Raw genomic sequence first — 16,246 nt, 5'->3', positions numbered from 1 at the left:
GGGGATGCTTTTGAGTCCAAGGTCAAGATTTTCAAAAGTGACTAGTGATTTTGAGTAATGTGGCCACCTCAAACGATTGAAGATACAACTTGTATACTACATCATACTATCATGTGTTCCATGTGCGCATGTAATATGTATGTGTGTTTATAATGAAGAGCATGTGTATTTATAAGGAGGATGAGGAAAAATAGGTACCTCCGTAAAATGAATTCCAATGCTATCCAGGTAAAATTATTATACAAGAATAAAAATAAAAAATTTAGAAGAAAAAAGATATATGGATTATTTATCAAGGATGTGCCTTTTGGAGCAAAAATAAGATGCTTTTAATTTTTCTTTTTAAAAAATGCAATGTGCGGCACCACCGTACACACTTCAGCTTCTCTCATTGTGGAAATACAAGCAGTTGGATGAGTCTTTGCATGTATGGGGCTGTAATGTGATCTACAACCCCCTTACTAAATGTGGATGGGGGGAGGAGAGTCTCTCCTGTTTACAAGCAAGCAGCTAGATCACAAACCCACGCAGCTGCCAGTCATGGAGGCAGGCACACACAACTGCAACCAATAGAGGAAACAAGGCCTGCTATAAAGGGGAGAGTGCAGAGAAGGAATGGGAGGCAGAAAGACTTGGGATAGCAAGGTGGTGACAGCCCTGCACCAGGCTGCCTCCAAGAAAACAGCCAGGAGACTGCAAGAGACTGCAAACCCAAAAAGTGAAGGGTTGACAGGCTTAATTGAAGGTTAGGGTCCAGGAACTGACCTGACTCAGAGAAAACTAAGCTGGCTCAGAAGAAGCTGAGGCCCCCAGGAAACCACACCAAGAGGCAGTGACAGGGGCCTAAGGATATGGTGAGCAGTAACAGGTGAATACAACAGATGGAGCAACTCAAGTTAACAGTGGGGCATTTATAATTAAAGGTTAAGTCATGTGTAGTCTTGTGAAAAGAAGACTGAGTGGGAATCTGATAAGTCTTAAATATGTTAAGCGCTGTTATTAGGGTTGCCAACTTTCTAAGCGTACAAAACCGAACACCCTAGCCCCGCCCCTTCCCTGAGGCCCCGACCCCCCACTCACTACATTCCTCCTCCCTCAGTGGCTAGCTCTTCTCCACACTCACTCACTTTCACTGGGCGGGAGCAGGGGATTGGGGTGTGGGAGGGGGTGAGGCTCTAACTGAGGGTGAGGGCTGCGGGATGGGACTGGGAATGAGGGGTTCAGATGTGGGAGGGGGCTCTGGGCTGGGGCAGGGGGTTGTGGTGCAGGAGGAGGTGAGGGCTCCAGCTGGGGGTGCGGGCTCGGCGTGGCGCCAGGGATGAAGGGTTTGGGGTGTAGGAGGGGGCTCCAGGCTAGGGGCTGGGGCCGAGGGATTCGGAATGCGGCAGGGTACTGCGGGTTGAGTCAGGGGGTTGGGATGCAATAGGTGCACCTATCCTGTCTCGGCGCTGTGCCCTGGAAGCGGCCAGCAGGTCTGGCTCCTAGGGCATGGGAGGCCAGGAGGCTCTGCGCACTGCTCTCACCCACAGTTACCGCCCCCGCAGCTCCCATTGGCCATGGTTCCTGGCCAATGGAAGTGCAGAGCCAGTGCTTGGGCTAGACGCCTGGCAACCCTAGCTGTTATAGAGGATGATGATCTATTGTTCTTCTTGTCCACTGAAGGTAGGGCAAGAAGTAATGGGCTTAATCTGCAAGAAGGAAGATTTATGTTAGAAATTAGAAAATGTTTCTAACTATTGTTATAGTTAAGCTCTGGAATAGGCTTCCAAGGGAGGTTGTGGTATTCCTGTCAATGGAGGGTTTTAAGAACAGACAAACACCTGTGAGGGATGGTCTAGATCAGGGGCCAGCAACCTTTCAGAAGTGATGTGCCGAGTCTTCATTTATTCACTGTAATTTAAGGTTTCGCGTGCCAGTAATACATTTTAACGTTTTTAGAAGGTCTCTTTCTATGTCTGTAATATATAACTAAACTATTGTTGTATGTAAAGTAAATAAGGTTTTTAAAATGTTTAAGAAGCTTCATTTAAAATTAAATTAAAATGCAGAGCCCCCCAGACCGTTGGCCAGGACTCGGGCAGTGTGAGTGACACTGAAAATCAGCTCGTGTGCCGCCTTCGGCATGCATGCCATAGGTTGTCTACCCCTGGTCTAGATTTACTTGGTCCTGCCTCAGCTCAGGAGGCTGCAAAGACTTCCAGCCCTTCCAGCCTTACATTTCTATGATTCTATAATTAGCATAATATGCAGTGGATACAGTGCTTCAGCTGCCTAGTAGTTATCAAGCATTTTGTAAGCATGACAGCAGGGTTGAATTTTAAGGAGAGAGTTAAATGTGGACAGTGTAGTGGAATTTTACAGGGTGTTCTTGCTATGCATAAGAGGCAGCACAGGAGACCAACTGGCACATAAAAACATCAATTCAATGAAATTCAGAGCCTCAACCAACCTGAATTACTATTTATTTATTTGTGCTAAAATTCTGCCTAAAATCCCAAACAATATCGGAAGCTTATTGCACTTGCCGGTACTCATACAATAGTCAGAAATAGTCTCTCCAAAAATTTCCGGTTTAAATTAAGACACAACAAGTTAATGTAACAAACTATAGGGAAGGCAAGATAAAGGTGACAACTGATACATAACATATGTATAGACCTACACATTACAAATAAATATAGTTTAAAACAAAACAGCTAAAAATTATTTTCTACTTTTTTTTTTCAAACCTGCCAAGACTTGAAAAGTTCCAGGTTCTGATTCCCTTGCTGTATCTTTGACCACCTTGATGTAACACAAAAGATGTACTTCCCTGGGTTATCTTAAGTTTGTGAGGTCATAGATTATTATGGGAGGAATATAGAACTCTGTTCTCAAGTCCTGGCATGTAAAAATCTTCAGTTTATTGTATCTACAGAGATCCGTCATTAATATATAAAATATATATATTGTTAAAAATAATGTATGGATATTATTCGTTTGGCTGGATTTGCATGCTTTTGTGTCTAACTGGCCTTTAATTTAAGTTTGTTGTGCGTGATTATGATGTGAAGGTGATGGTGAACCACTTCTGCTCTTGAAGTTCTAAGTAGTCTTTTTATTTTTTCAAGTGCCACTCTTCCTTCCCTCTCCTCATCTGTTTTTCACTGTTTGCAATATCCCAGCAACCAACGATGGCTGGATTTTGGGATTCTCCTCAAATTTTATCAGTACACTTCAGTGACACAGGGTGTCAAGGCAAAGCAGAAAATATCTCAAAAGGCTTCTCCGCTAAAAAGTTTTCTCCTTATGTGCCATAATGGACAAAAAAATATATCTGGTAGTTTTCCCAAACATGCTCCCTGACTGTGTCAATAGGGTTAATGATGTTTAAAATCCTTTATGAAGACCCTATGAAAGAAGTTCATGTGATTAAAAATGTGGACTACCTGAAAATGCTGTTAAAATATTCTTTTTCCTTTCCTTGCTTTAGAATTTCTCTTGCTAAGCTGGATCTGAACAACAGGGAGCTGTCGGTACAGTTAGGAGACGGAACTTACTCTGTTACAGTTTCAAACAACGGGTCAACATTCTCTGTAAGTTTTTTGCTCATTTTCTAAGAAATGTGAGGCATTGAGTCAGTGTATATATTCTTGATTTGTGTTACAGATCTCTCATCTGTTCAGTGCACTAGCACAGTTACACATTTGTTTCATCTTCTGCAGGAGGCCTTGCTGTAAATTAGAATACCATCCTCCATATGCTAATTAAGTGTTACATTTCCCATACAGGGATTTATCTACACTCTAAAGTCAATGAAACATTTTTGTATTCTACTTTCTTCTTACATTTATTTTCTAATTAACAAAATTGTTGTTTAATGCCTTACTTAGAAGTGAGCTTTTATGCTGTGCCACAAGAGGTATTTGAGAGCAAGAAATTAAATTGCAATTTAAGATACTGGTAAAAATCAAACAAACTAACCAGGAAAAATGCATAATCAGGATGACTGTAGCAAGCTACCAGTAAAACTGAGGGTGCAAATACAGTAATTAGCCACAATATGCTGACACTTCATTTTGTGTCTGGAAACCATTTGCTTCAGATGCACAAATATACGTGACTTAGCTTTTACAAAACTTGCTAAATAATTTCTTTCCTCTTGTGATATTAAAGAGTGAAAGGCATAAAGCATTGTATTATATTAGGATTATGGTGGAACCACAGATGATGATGGTGAAATAAAATCAAGCTAAATCAGAGGTAGGTTAACTTGGAGAGTTGGGAAAAAAATTTGTGGAGGAAATTTGTTTTTATAATTCTGCAGTGCTGATTTCAAAGCTAACCTGAGAGTTTTAAGAATGGACACAATTTACATGAAGTCTGTCAAAGCTTTAAGGCTGGTATTTTCAAAAGCACTTCAAATTGATGCAGGTCCTCAGAAAATCCCAACTTAAATATTTCATGTCATGAATACAGCTTTCTCAAGTTGTTTGACTTTTTTGCTTTGTTTAAAAGCTCTCTTTAAAAAGAGCAAAGATGTAATGATTTTAACTACATATTAGTCAGATTTTAGGGGGTGTGGCTGCTTGCAGTGGCTGAGCAGCTGCAAGGGGCCTCCCAGCTTGCGGCCACTGAGCAGCTCTGGGGTCCCTCTGGCACAGCGGCTGGGCAGTTCAGTGGTCCCTGCCGGTGGCCGGTCAGTTGCAGGGGCTCCCCCCGATACCACTGGTGGCAACTGGGGAGATGTGTGGGGGGGGGTCCCTTCCAGCGGCCGCAGAGCAGATCTGGGGTGCCTCTGCCACCGCCAGAGGCAGCTGGGAGTTGCGGGGCGGAAGGAAGTTACCAGCTGCTCACAGCAGCTGAGCAACTGCAGGGGGGGGGGCCCTGCCAGCAGCAGCGGCTGGGAAGCTCAGGGGTCCTCGCCGGCAGCCAGTCAGTTGCAGGTTGTCCCACAGCTGCAGCTGCAGGAGGGTCACCTGTGGCGGCTGGGCTCCTGCAACTGACTTCAGCAGGTGTTACTGAGCATGCTCAGTTTGTGTGAGCATGCTCACTACACCCTAACTAGTAAATTCAGTTAGATAGCAGTTTTTCACACTACAAGGCGGCTAGTCAGCTGCGGGGGCCCCCAGTGTCGCAGAGGTTGCAGTAAGTCACAAATTCTGTGGCTTCTGTGACCTCTGTGACATAATCGTAGCCTTATTTATTATGGGAAGAAGAAAGTAGCTTCGAATCCTGACTAGTGCCTGGTTTAATGCCCATTTGAAAAATTCTATGAACTCCTTAAAGAGTACAGTCCTCAGTCTTGTGTATTCCATTGTTCCATAGCTGTGGGAGTCACCCTTGATGTGGAATTGTGGTGCAGGTTCTAAGGTTTTGTCTTCACACACATTTTCCTTTGAATAACTAAGTGGTCTTTTTTTAACCCAGTTAATTAATTTGGTACAAATTTGTGTTGTTTTTGTTTGAGGGTCTTATTTCAGTTTAGTTTCATCTGGTTTAAAAAAGTAATAAATAGAGCGAAACTGAAATAAGACAGTTTACATGGAAACTTGCCCCAGTTTAAAAACACACCATTCGTTAAACTGGTGAAAGTTTGTGTGGAAAAGGCCTTTAAAACCAGAATTATGTTTCTGCCCCTTGTAGTTATAAAGATAATGTTGAAAACACCAAGTGTTACCTTCTAGAGTCTGGACAAAGCCTGGTAGCCTGAGAGGTGTAAACTGCCCTGTTTGTCTCAAACATACAAAAATTGAAGAGGACAGTTTAAATGCCAGTATTATTTTTAGCAGTTATAGCAGGAAAAAAGCGCATGTGCATATCCCACAATCAAAAACGGTCTCCCCAGCTGTCCACTAGCCGGCTGCCAAAACCTCCAGCTTCTTCAATGCCAAAAACAGCAACATATCAAAAAGTGAAAATGTTGTGACAGTCTAAAATAAATGGAATTTAATATCAAAATAAATAACACAGGAGGAGTTGTACTGATTGAATTAACTATGAAAAATAATACAATAAAACCATCAATATTTTAATTTAAGTGAAGCTGCTCCAGAATTTCCAGTCTGTTGCCGCACAGTGAACCCAGATTTTTAGGTCCAGCTTGTCATGGACTCTTTGATTCTACGTGCAATTAAAAAGACATCACCACCATCATAATCAAAGGGTAACGAGTATGGCCTAGGAAGGAACGAGTAACTTAAAAGTAAACCTATTTTCAGTACTTAAACTGTAACTTAAAGGAATTTATTATCGTTTCATGCCACTTTGCCTAAGAGAGAGAGGCTGGGGGCAGGGCAACAGGAAAGTACTGCTTCACAGAGTTCCAGCAAGGCAGAACAGGATGGCCATGGGGCTTCCTGCCCTTGTCCCAGCATCCTAGGCAGCATGCTGCTACTTTTCCCTCCGGTTGTGTTGCAGTGAGGCAGACAGGAGCCCTCATGGGCATCCCCATACAGTGTCACTGGCCAATATGTAATAAAATGAAATACATGAGAGAGAGAGAGAGAGAGAGAGAGAGAGGAGTAACTGGACCCTGTGCAGTCTAGAGGTTCAACCAAATGGACTGAGAGCCAGTAGCTTTCTGGGTTCTAATTTTCAGCTGGCCAATAACTTGCTATGTTCCTTGGATAAGATACTTTATTTCTTTGTACTTCAACCAACCTAACTGGAAATTGGATGAGATAGCTGAATCTCATAGAAGACCAAAGGCTACATCTGACATAAACTTTCCTGGGTGCAAATATATTAGATAAAACCCAACCCTGGAGATTGTAAAGCAAAAGGTAACCATTATTCAACACCAAGACCATGATAAGAGCAGGTTACTGGATAATTAAAGAATGACACATCATTCTGTGTTTATAATTTTTTGTCAAATTTATTTTTATCCTCACCTACCTCATGGTGGTTTATGGGTCACTGTAATAAAAATGATCAAATCAAAACCTTCTGAAACATTATTTAAAAAAATTGCGATGAGAAGAAAAAACCCTCTTAAAACTTTAAACAAGTGGCAGAGAAGTCCTGTTCCCGAGAATTGGATGTAATGTACTATGGAAAATGCAAACCCCAATTGCACTGCCTTTCCAGTCAGATTTTTCACCTAGAACGTGAAGAAGCAAATACAAGCCACATGTTGAACTTTTAGATTTACTCTTCCCTGTTGCACTGACATGATCAGGGATGCTGACTTTGTGGGATGGATGCCCTGATCGGTTGTGACAGAGGTAGCTGAATCAATTGTTCAGTTGGATAATTCAGTGATCAGTGAAGGGATCATCTTCCCAGCACCATTTGATCCATGGGCCATCTTTATAGTTTTCTTCTCTTACTGTTATCATAAGAGTAATAAAAAATATTGTGCAGTGTCAAGCAACAGTAATATTTATTGTTCATGTTTTCTAATTTGTTGAATTTTTTAAACTTGTCTATCTGTGCAGCTTACTCAGAACAGAACTTCCTTAGTGTAAACAGGCCTAAAAACTGAGTGCCATGGCTTCCCAGAACTTACCTGCTCAAGGGCTCACAAGCTTGCAGCGATCACGTCAGGTCTATAAAATACTACAAAAGTAAAGAAAATTTTCTGCTGCTTGTGCCTACAATAGGGGCTGGAAAATAAGTAGATGAAGGTGTTTTACAAATAAATGAAACTCCCTCTCCCGCATTATCCTGCAGCCACTCCAGTACTTAACCAATTTGTGCAAAATACATTTAGTTTAATTTTATGGTATCAGGCATTACCCCAATGTCAGTTCATCTACATGCACTTTAATTGTTCAGAAATGTTATACACAAGTTGGTTTGTTTAAAATCTTGGCTACCTTAATGAGATCTGTTGTCTTGTACAACATGAACTCACTAACTTAACTCATGAAAACATCAGTGTTTCTGTTTTCTTCACTTTATTGCTTTATCCTTTTGTATTGATTGCCAGAAGAATCTATGAATTGGCTGCTCATCATACTTTGATCTTTGAAAGACAAAATCTTTATACTCCAGCTCTTAGTTTTCCTATCAATTATGTATATTTTTCATTATCAAGAAATTGTCCTATCATCATGATTACCAACATCAGTTTTAAAAACTTCCATACACCAGCATAGTGTAATAAAACTAGTCTTTTTGTTTATTCAGTTTGGACTCAAATATTATTCCTTCTGATGTATGAAACAATCTAGGCACGAAGCATACCAAGTCCAAGAAACAATGCAGCTTTATTGGTGAGGGGTGAAATCCACTCCCCATGCATCATAGAATGGTTTGAAAGACTAAATCCACCCCGAATCCAGATTCAGTAGGCCTGGCTGCTGTGTGGTTTCTCTCTACCACTGCAGCTGTTTTAAGCCATGGTTTGGAATAGTGTCAGCAGTCTCTCCTAGCCAGTTTCACAGGGTATTTCAGAGGCTAATGGTCTGTGGCCTGCCTCTGGGCCACCTTTATCATGGTCTTCAACTCCAGACTATTTAGAGCTAATGTGAAGATCCTTTTGTTGTGAAGCTGCGAATAGGGAGTGCCCTATTCAGCCATTTTGCCAAGAGACCTTCCGCATAGGTGCTGTGTAGGGCATAAGTGATGTGGAGGTCCTTGGGCTGACCCTTTGCACTATGGGTGAATGTCATATCTAGTGAGAATCTTTCATCTCAGAAATCTTTGTGGAGTGAAATAATTTAGTTAAATTTTATAATAAAAAGTAATAGCAGAGTGGTAGAGAAATTTAAGAGAGATAAACAAGGGAGAATTTAAATACAGTGGTCCAGGATCTTCTGAGCTTTAATTTATTGAATTCACCACCCTGTAATTTGCCTGTTGCAAAGTAAAGGGTTTGGTGATGAACAAAAGAGTGAAAGATAAATAATTACATGATTGTAAGTGTCCTCATTTCACTTCTACCACCCACCCTCTTTTCTTCCCTCAATAGTTTTCAGTATTTCTTTCTTTCTGTTATGAATATCTCCAGAACTAGAAAACGAGAGAGCAGGCTGAATTAGTATCTTTGTTATGGTAAAGATGTTGGCAGGGTGGGGAGGATTTTATTCTTCTTATTTTTGGCTACACTCACTGCCTTCACAAAAATGAAGGGTGAATTCAATGTTGGACATCAGCAGTACGGAATGACATGTTAGAAAGCATGCTGCTTTCTCGTTTTTGTTGTTTAGTATTTTACAGTGCCCAGAAATATGCCAGGTGCTTTAGAGAACAGATTAAAAGATATGGCCCTGCCCAAAAGAGTGTACAGTCCTTCTTCCCTATTTACAGTTCATTTCTTGCTATGTAGGTTGAGATTCTTGTGTCATATCAACAAAGGATTTGAAGCTATGCTGTATGCTATAATGGATATTTTTAAAATCTCTTTTGGTAAGGCAATTTTATATAAAATTTGTGTCTGATTCTCTGTTATAATCTTTCAAATTCTCTGTGTTCAAAGTGCATTTGAGAACCTGCAGCATTTCTCTGAGCTTAGCAATAATTTTTCTCCTTTATCATATTTGAACATTTACCCCTTCCCTCTAGGGCTCTTCATTGCTATAGTGGGTACCTTACTCACCACTTAACCCAGGGGTGGGGAACCTTTTTTCTATGAGGGGTCACTGACCCACAGAAAAAATGAGTCCCGGGCCACACACAGTCCCATGGGGGGCTGGGGAGCATGGAGGCTCAGGGCTTCCCCCCACAGTGCTCGTGGCTCCAGTCCCACGGGAGGATGTGGGGGCTCGGGGCTTCTCCTAGGCTCTGGGGTGGGGCCAGAAATGAGGGGTTCAGGGTGTGGGAGGGCCTTCGGGCTGGGGCAGGGTGTTGGGGTACAAGAGAGAGTGAGGGTTCTGGCTGTGGGATCTGGGGTGGGGCTGGGGATGGGAGATTTGAGGTATAGGAGGGGGCTCCAGGCTGGGGCCAAGGGATTTGGAGTGCAGGAACAGGCTCAGGGCTGTGGCAGAGGGTTGGGGTGTGAGAGGAGGTTCGGGGTACGAGCTCCAGGAGGAAGTTTGGGTGCAGAAGAGGGCTCCAACCTCGGGAAGGGGGATGTGGTGTGTGTGTGGGTGCAGGGTCTGGGAGGGAGTTAGGGTGCGGGAAGGGGTTCTGACATGGGGCAGGTGTTTCGGGGTGCGGGCTTCGGCCGGGCGGCGCTTACCTCAGGCAGTTCCTGGTTGGCGGTGCAGCAGGGCTAAGGTAGGCTCCCTGCCTGCCCTGACTCTGCACTGCTCCCAGAAGCGGCCACCATGTACAGCCCCTAGTCGGAGGAGCCAAGGGGCTCTGTGCGGTGCGTGCGCCGCCTCTGCAGCTCCCATTGGCCATAGTTCCTGGCCAATGGGAGCTGTGGATCTGGCACTGGGGGAAGGGGCAGTGGCAGTGCATGGAGCTTCCCTGATAGCCCCCCGCTCTTAGGGGCCGCAGGGACATGCTGATCGCTTCTGGCAGCTGCATGGAGCTGACCGGACTTTTAATAACCTGGCAACCCCAGCTTCTCCCTGCAGTGGAGCGAGCTGGCGCTCGCAGCTCCAGCTCCCCAGGGGGATGCCGAGGCTCAGGGCTTTTGGCCCACGGTGCGGAGACTTGCTGTGTGCTGGATGAAATGAAGCAGCAGACCGGATCCTGCCCACGAGCCGTAGGTTCCCCACCCCTGAATTAACGTCACCTTCTCCATTTAGTTGACAGAATTTCCAGATGTTTTCATTTACAGAGTAGCTTCTTATCACTGTAGTTCTGTCGAATGTAAGCTATAAAACAAAGTGGCATGAACAAGGTGAAGTAGTTTGGGAGTCACTTCTAGCAAATGGAAACTTGATCTATTTGCAGTGGGGAGCTGTGTAAATCAAAACACTCAATAAAATGGCTAACAGCAGTTCAGATTACTTTTTCGATCACTGTTAAAATAGGCTAACATTTTTCCATTGTATTGTATGATTTCCTACATTTAAGAAAAGCAAATTGATATAGAAATGAATATCTGTGGGAAGTAGGTGGACTTGTTCAGCACAATGACAGATTTATTAATGAATATGTTAAATGCATGGTTTTTTAGGAGGAACAGCTTACATCTTTCAACAAGATGTTCATGTGTTACATGTCTAGTTGGGTGGACAGTTGCATTTGCATGCACATTAACATTTTCAAGAGCAAAGCTATTACTGTGGACCTAATTGAGAGCATAAAAATAAGTGGATGAATTTGGTCTTGTGAACTAGAGGCATGGTCATTATTAAAATATACAATTCTGTAGACAACGTGCTGTTGTCATTAATTGACTATATCCTATATTGTCAATATACTGTAATTAAGTAGCTGTATGCCTGAATTTAGTTAATGTATGCATGTGTAACTAATTATGGTTAAGTTTCAATTTAAAAATGTAATTAATTAAAAGCATGATGTAATTCTATGTTCATTTGCTGCAAATCCAGTTACTAAGGGATATAATTGATTTTTAAATTATTTTGAAAATATTTCCTTTGTTTAAAATATCCTTTAAGAAGGAAAGAAAAAATACTTGAAAATTACCAAAAATCATATCAACTGTTACAAAATTTGTAAAATATTTATTATAAAAATGAAAAAATGGTATAGTATAATATAAAAGGTAAATTATACATAAACTAGTTAAATGTACCCCAGTCCACATGTAATATATTAAATACAAGTATATGTGCAGTAAAATATTCAGATAACAAATGGCTTCCTCCATGTCCATCTCCTATTTACGTAAATATGTAACAGGTTTCCCAGACCTGTCTCTCTAAAACAGTGGAGCCCACGGGCTGCAGTTTGCCCATCACTGCTATAAAATAAATTATTTAATTTAAGAGAATAAATAAAAAGAAATTAGACTGTATTATTATTAATAATATAATTTATAATTAATGCCAATGTGGTAGGTGTGCATTAGTCGTATAGTAATACACAGTGAATAGGGCACAATGGCAAAATGTTAGGGCAGTACCAGTAGGTGTGATAGGCAAAAATCTGTAAGGGTTAAAAAATAATTTTAAGGAAAAAATGTTAATTTAAGGTAATTAACATATGTTCTTTACATAAAAATAAGTTTTTGCCTGTCACTAATTTTCTTTTTGATTACAGAGTTCTTTGTTAGTTTGAATGAAGGGAAACAGCACATTTGAGGGCACAAATAGAAGGGGTCAGGTACATTTCACAAGGGAGAACTGATCAGTTTACAACTGTAAGGAGAAAAACTTTCCCTGAATTTTACAAAACGTTGATAATTTACTTGAACAGTCATGCACCTCTGTTGGCATGAAAATTGACCATCCTGGTCTTCTGCCTGTATAATGTTTGTAGGAGTTTTTTCTTGAAAGTACCTGACTCCTTTTTTGTATGTATATAAGATTGCAAAGTTTGTGTATTTATTTATTTTATCTTTAGTAATTTGTAAAAGTTCCATCCCACATAAAAAAATCTGTTGTGTTCGGAAATGGCCCACTAAACTTTATCTTAACTTTTTAAAAAATCTGATGTCCTCTTGAGTTCTCTCCACCTTCTTGAATTGTATACATTTCAATCCTATCCTTAATTCTCCTTGTTTTTCTAATGGGTACAAGCCTAACTTTACTTTTCACCACACAATAAAACCTGTTATCTAGTAACAAATTCATTGTGGTCTTATGTACCTCGTACATTGCTTCAACAGCATTCTTGTTATATATTGTGTCCAAAATTATGCACAGTGGCTCAGCTTGGAAGCGCAATGTTCTTGGATGCCCTTTGTGTAATAGCTATGAGGATCTTTTGTTATACTGCTTTCTTATATAGCTGTTTGCTTACCCCCACCTGCAGCCATTTGGGGATGGCTTAAAGGAGGGATGGAATTAAAAAGAATGAAATTGAATTTCATTGAAGTCAATGTAAGCAGAGGTTATTCTTATCTGCTCTCCACCGTTTTGTTTATGGAGGGACAGAGTTTGAAGAAGGGGTGGCATTTTGTGGGGGAGGGAACTGTTGTCATGTTTTTTCCCCTCTAATTTCTCTAGAATTTCTCTTTTGACCTTCTGAACATCCAGCTTTCAATATTTTGAACTATTTTAATGCTTTCTTAATTTTCCTTCTTCTTTGTCATCCATTTGTGGTGTAAATAAGACAAACTTAAGGCTGATCCTAGTACCATTTCCCACTCCTCTCAGTACTGGTTGCTCAAGTGCATCTCAGAATTGTACCATTAGCACCACAGCTATATACTTAATTCTTTTAGTATATTGAGTATTTCAAGAAAGGCAATAAGACTATTTGTTCACCATCAGCAAGACTCTGTCACCGTAATGTAGTTAGAATTTGTTAAACATGACTTCCACTTTAGCAGTTGCTTCTGATTGTTCTGGACCAATCTATACATGTCCAGTTTTGGAAAAAATCTGTACTTATTCTACTTTGTCTTTAAACAATGCCTCTAGAGTATTCCTCAATAAGGCAATAAAACATGTTAAATATTGGTATCAGATTATTTTTTTCCTTTCCTGAAGCAAGTTCCTTTTTTTCCCTAGTGAGGAGTAAAAACATCAGAATTAACTTCTTATACAGCATTTTAAGGAAGAATATTTTATATAAAGAACACGTCTTATATTCTATATACTGACTTTCTTTGGGCATCAGGTGCTGTTTTGCTATTATGTACGTGAGCTACATGGTTGTTTTAAACAACATGCCAGTTTGTAAAATTGGTACATTAAGGCATTGGGTACAAGACATACATTTTTATTATGTAGATGATGTTTGTCCATACACGCTTATTTACATTTGCTCTACTAGTTATATACCTTATAAATGGATGAGAAGAAATACCTGTTAATGTTGATAATCAAGAAAAATGTGTTAGTGTATCTGATAATTTTTGGTAACAGATTTTGTTCTCCATTTTAGAGTAGTTTTGTAACAATGATTACTGTAGTTCTACAATAAATCCTATTTTTCAAGGAGTTGTAACTCTGCTGTAAAACTTGCTGTGAGCTAAAGTCTGGCACACAAGCTCTCATCCTGTGAACAAGTTTAAAAATAAGGACAACAAAGACACGGGAAAAAAGGTCTGAAAAATGTTAGAATGGCTTATACTTTAGCAATATAGAGAATATTTCAGTTTGGGGCACTTATTTTCCTTTCATAACTTAGAATCAACTTTTTTAATGAAATTTGGAAGCATAGTATTTTATAAGGTTGAATAAGCTTACCAATTGTCAGTTTTTAGCCAATGAAAGCTGGCTACTGCTGATATACTTAGTTACCATCTTGGTGGCTTGTAGGGTGAGTTTCTATGATATAACAGGTACTATTAACTCTATTCTATATGGTTTACAACCCATAATGACAGGTGTTTAAATTATTAAAAGTAAAGTAAAATCTAAATAAAATACATGTGAAACTATAACATACCATTTGTTTTCTTCAGAAATCCTATCTTTTGGTAGAGCAATGTTTGTCTCTCCACCCTCTTCCTTTCCCTTTCATGGTCTTTTGTTATTAGATTGTAAACTCCTTGTGGGCCAAGGCATTGTCTTTTTTATTTATTTATGTACCATGTACAACTATGATTCTGTATTAAAAAGCATACATAATTAATTAAGGATTCCTAAAACAAATCATAAGTAAAATATTTCTTGGTTTCTCTTTTCATGACAGAATCATACCCAAGACTATTTTAAAAAAGAGCCCATGATTTGTAAAATGAATAGATGAAAAATGTTGTGAGCTCCTCCTGCTGGTTTAGCAGCAGCAGCAGTTACAGGCGAAACTAAGAGCCTGGCTTAAATCCACAAAAGCAGCATTAACTCTGCAACTCCTGGCTGAAGCTTCAACTTTAATTCTGTTGTCTCAGTATATAAGAGCACATTTGATATGCAGCATCACACTTCAGGTCCGGGATCTCTGACTCCTAGGCACATGGGGGGGGGGGGGGAGGGAGTGGAGTGGGGGGAGAGAAGTGTAGGGTAATTTCAGCCTAGAGTTGTTTTCTTAGCTCTAAATTTCCTTGCTTTTTTAATGTAAGGAAGACTATTAACATTACTTTAATGTAGTTTTCATGGTTGATAAAAATAATGCTGTTGTAATGGCTAGATGTGCGTCAGCTGTGACTAAATGTTTTGATGTAGTCTTCTCAAAAGACAGACTAGAGCTTTCCTTTGAAATATGTGAAGCAGTTTTAGACACAGCTTCTCAGATGGATCTAATTAGTCTTTCATAGAACTGGATGTCCATTTGTTGCAGCTGAATTCTCATTTCATTCACCCATAACTAGAAACACCTCTCTTCAAACGTGTTTCTTCAAAGAAAGAGGGGTTTAGGATTCCATGTTTTACTGCTTTTTGATGTTGGTTTCCCTTTAACTGAGAAGACCTTATGTTTATACAACTGTTACTATTAAGAAAACATAGCTTTGTTCATGAGAGTTCATTCTGTATCAATGTTGGCTATTGGTAGAAGTCAGAGATCTGTTTAATAGATCTTGCTATACCAGACTAGTAGGACGGCTATATGTCTGACTATTAAGCTCACTGAAGAAAGATATTAATGCAAACAGAATGTATTAATAAAACAGGAAACACTTTTTGTAACAGGATGAAAATAAAGATGAAGGACTATCAGTTATGGGATTCATCAGTAAAGAGTAATCATATTTATTATTTAAGTACAATTGCTGCCAAAAAAGAGCATTTTCTCTACAGCTATATTTACCTTTATTACAGCATTCCCTATCTTAAAATGAGAAATATTGCAAATACTCTGGGTGGTAAATGTTTGAATTAATCTATAATTATTCAGTAGATGATAGTTAGATACATCCTAAGTATAATACCTAAGAAAAGGGGTCAGATTCTCAGCCTACTCCCATCCCCATTTTGCTGCTTTTGCCAGTGACATAATCAGCTATCAGGATATTCCCCAAGAGCAGTGTTTCTCAATGACCGGTGGATCAAATCTGTGGCAGTATGGTGTGAGAGTGTATCTCCCATACCAGGAAACCAAGGTACCTGCTGTGCAGCACTGACATTGTAGTGTGGTGATGTTGTATTTGCTGTAAATAAATATTGACTCATTGGAGGGTAGAATGTGGCAGTACACAGGGCTGTAATGTTGGGAGAACAATTCTAGGTTCTTGATGATTACATTATTTTAAACTGTTTTTAAACTTTAGTCATAGTCAGACTGGAGAGTAGCAATGGGAAGTGCCTGAGTAAATCTAGCTAAAATAAGTGATTTTTGTGGAGTGGGTTGAAGGAGGAGAGTGAATTTGCTAGACATACAAGCAAAGGGAAATATTTGTCTAAAATAG

The 16,246-nt window shown here is 40.0% G+C and overlaps 1 protein-coding gene across 7 annotated transcripts in view; it reads left to right on the top strand.

The window, feature by feature from the left end:
* PCCA (propionyl-CoA carboxylase subunit alpha) overlaps positions 1-16,246 on the top strand; it is a 387,774-nt gene that overhangs the window by 259,212 nt on the left and 112,316 nt on the right. For all 7 annotated transcript variants that reach the window (XM_065592346.1, XM_042843639.2, XM_024101904.3 and 4 more), the window contains exon 19: positions 3,473-3,575. In XM_065592346.1, the coding sequence (XP_065448418.1) occupies positions 3,473-3,575 (103 nt within the window). The remainder of the gene's footprint in view (positions 1-3,472; positions 3,576-16,246) is intronic.

The sequence above is a fragment of the Chrysemys picta genome, chromosome 1, assembly GCF_011386835.1.
Source record: "Chrysemys picta bellii isolate R12L10 chromosome 1, ASM1138683v2, whole genome shotgun sequence".
Classification (NCBI taxonomy): domain Eukaryota; kingdom Metazoa; phylum Chordata; order Testudines; family Emydidae; genus Chrysemys; species Chrysemys picta.
This window is presented reverse-complemented; position numbering and strand designations above follow the sequence as displayed.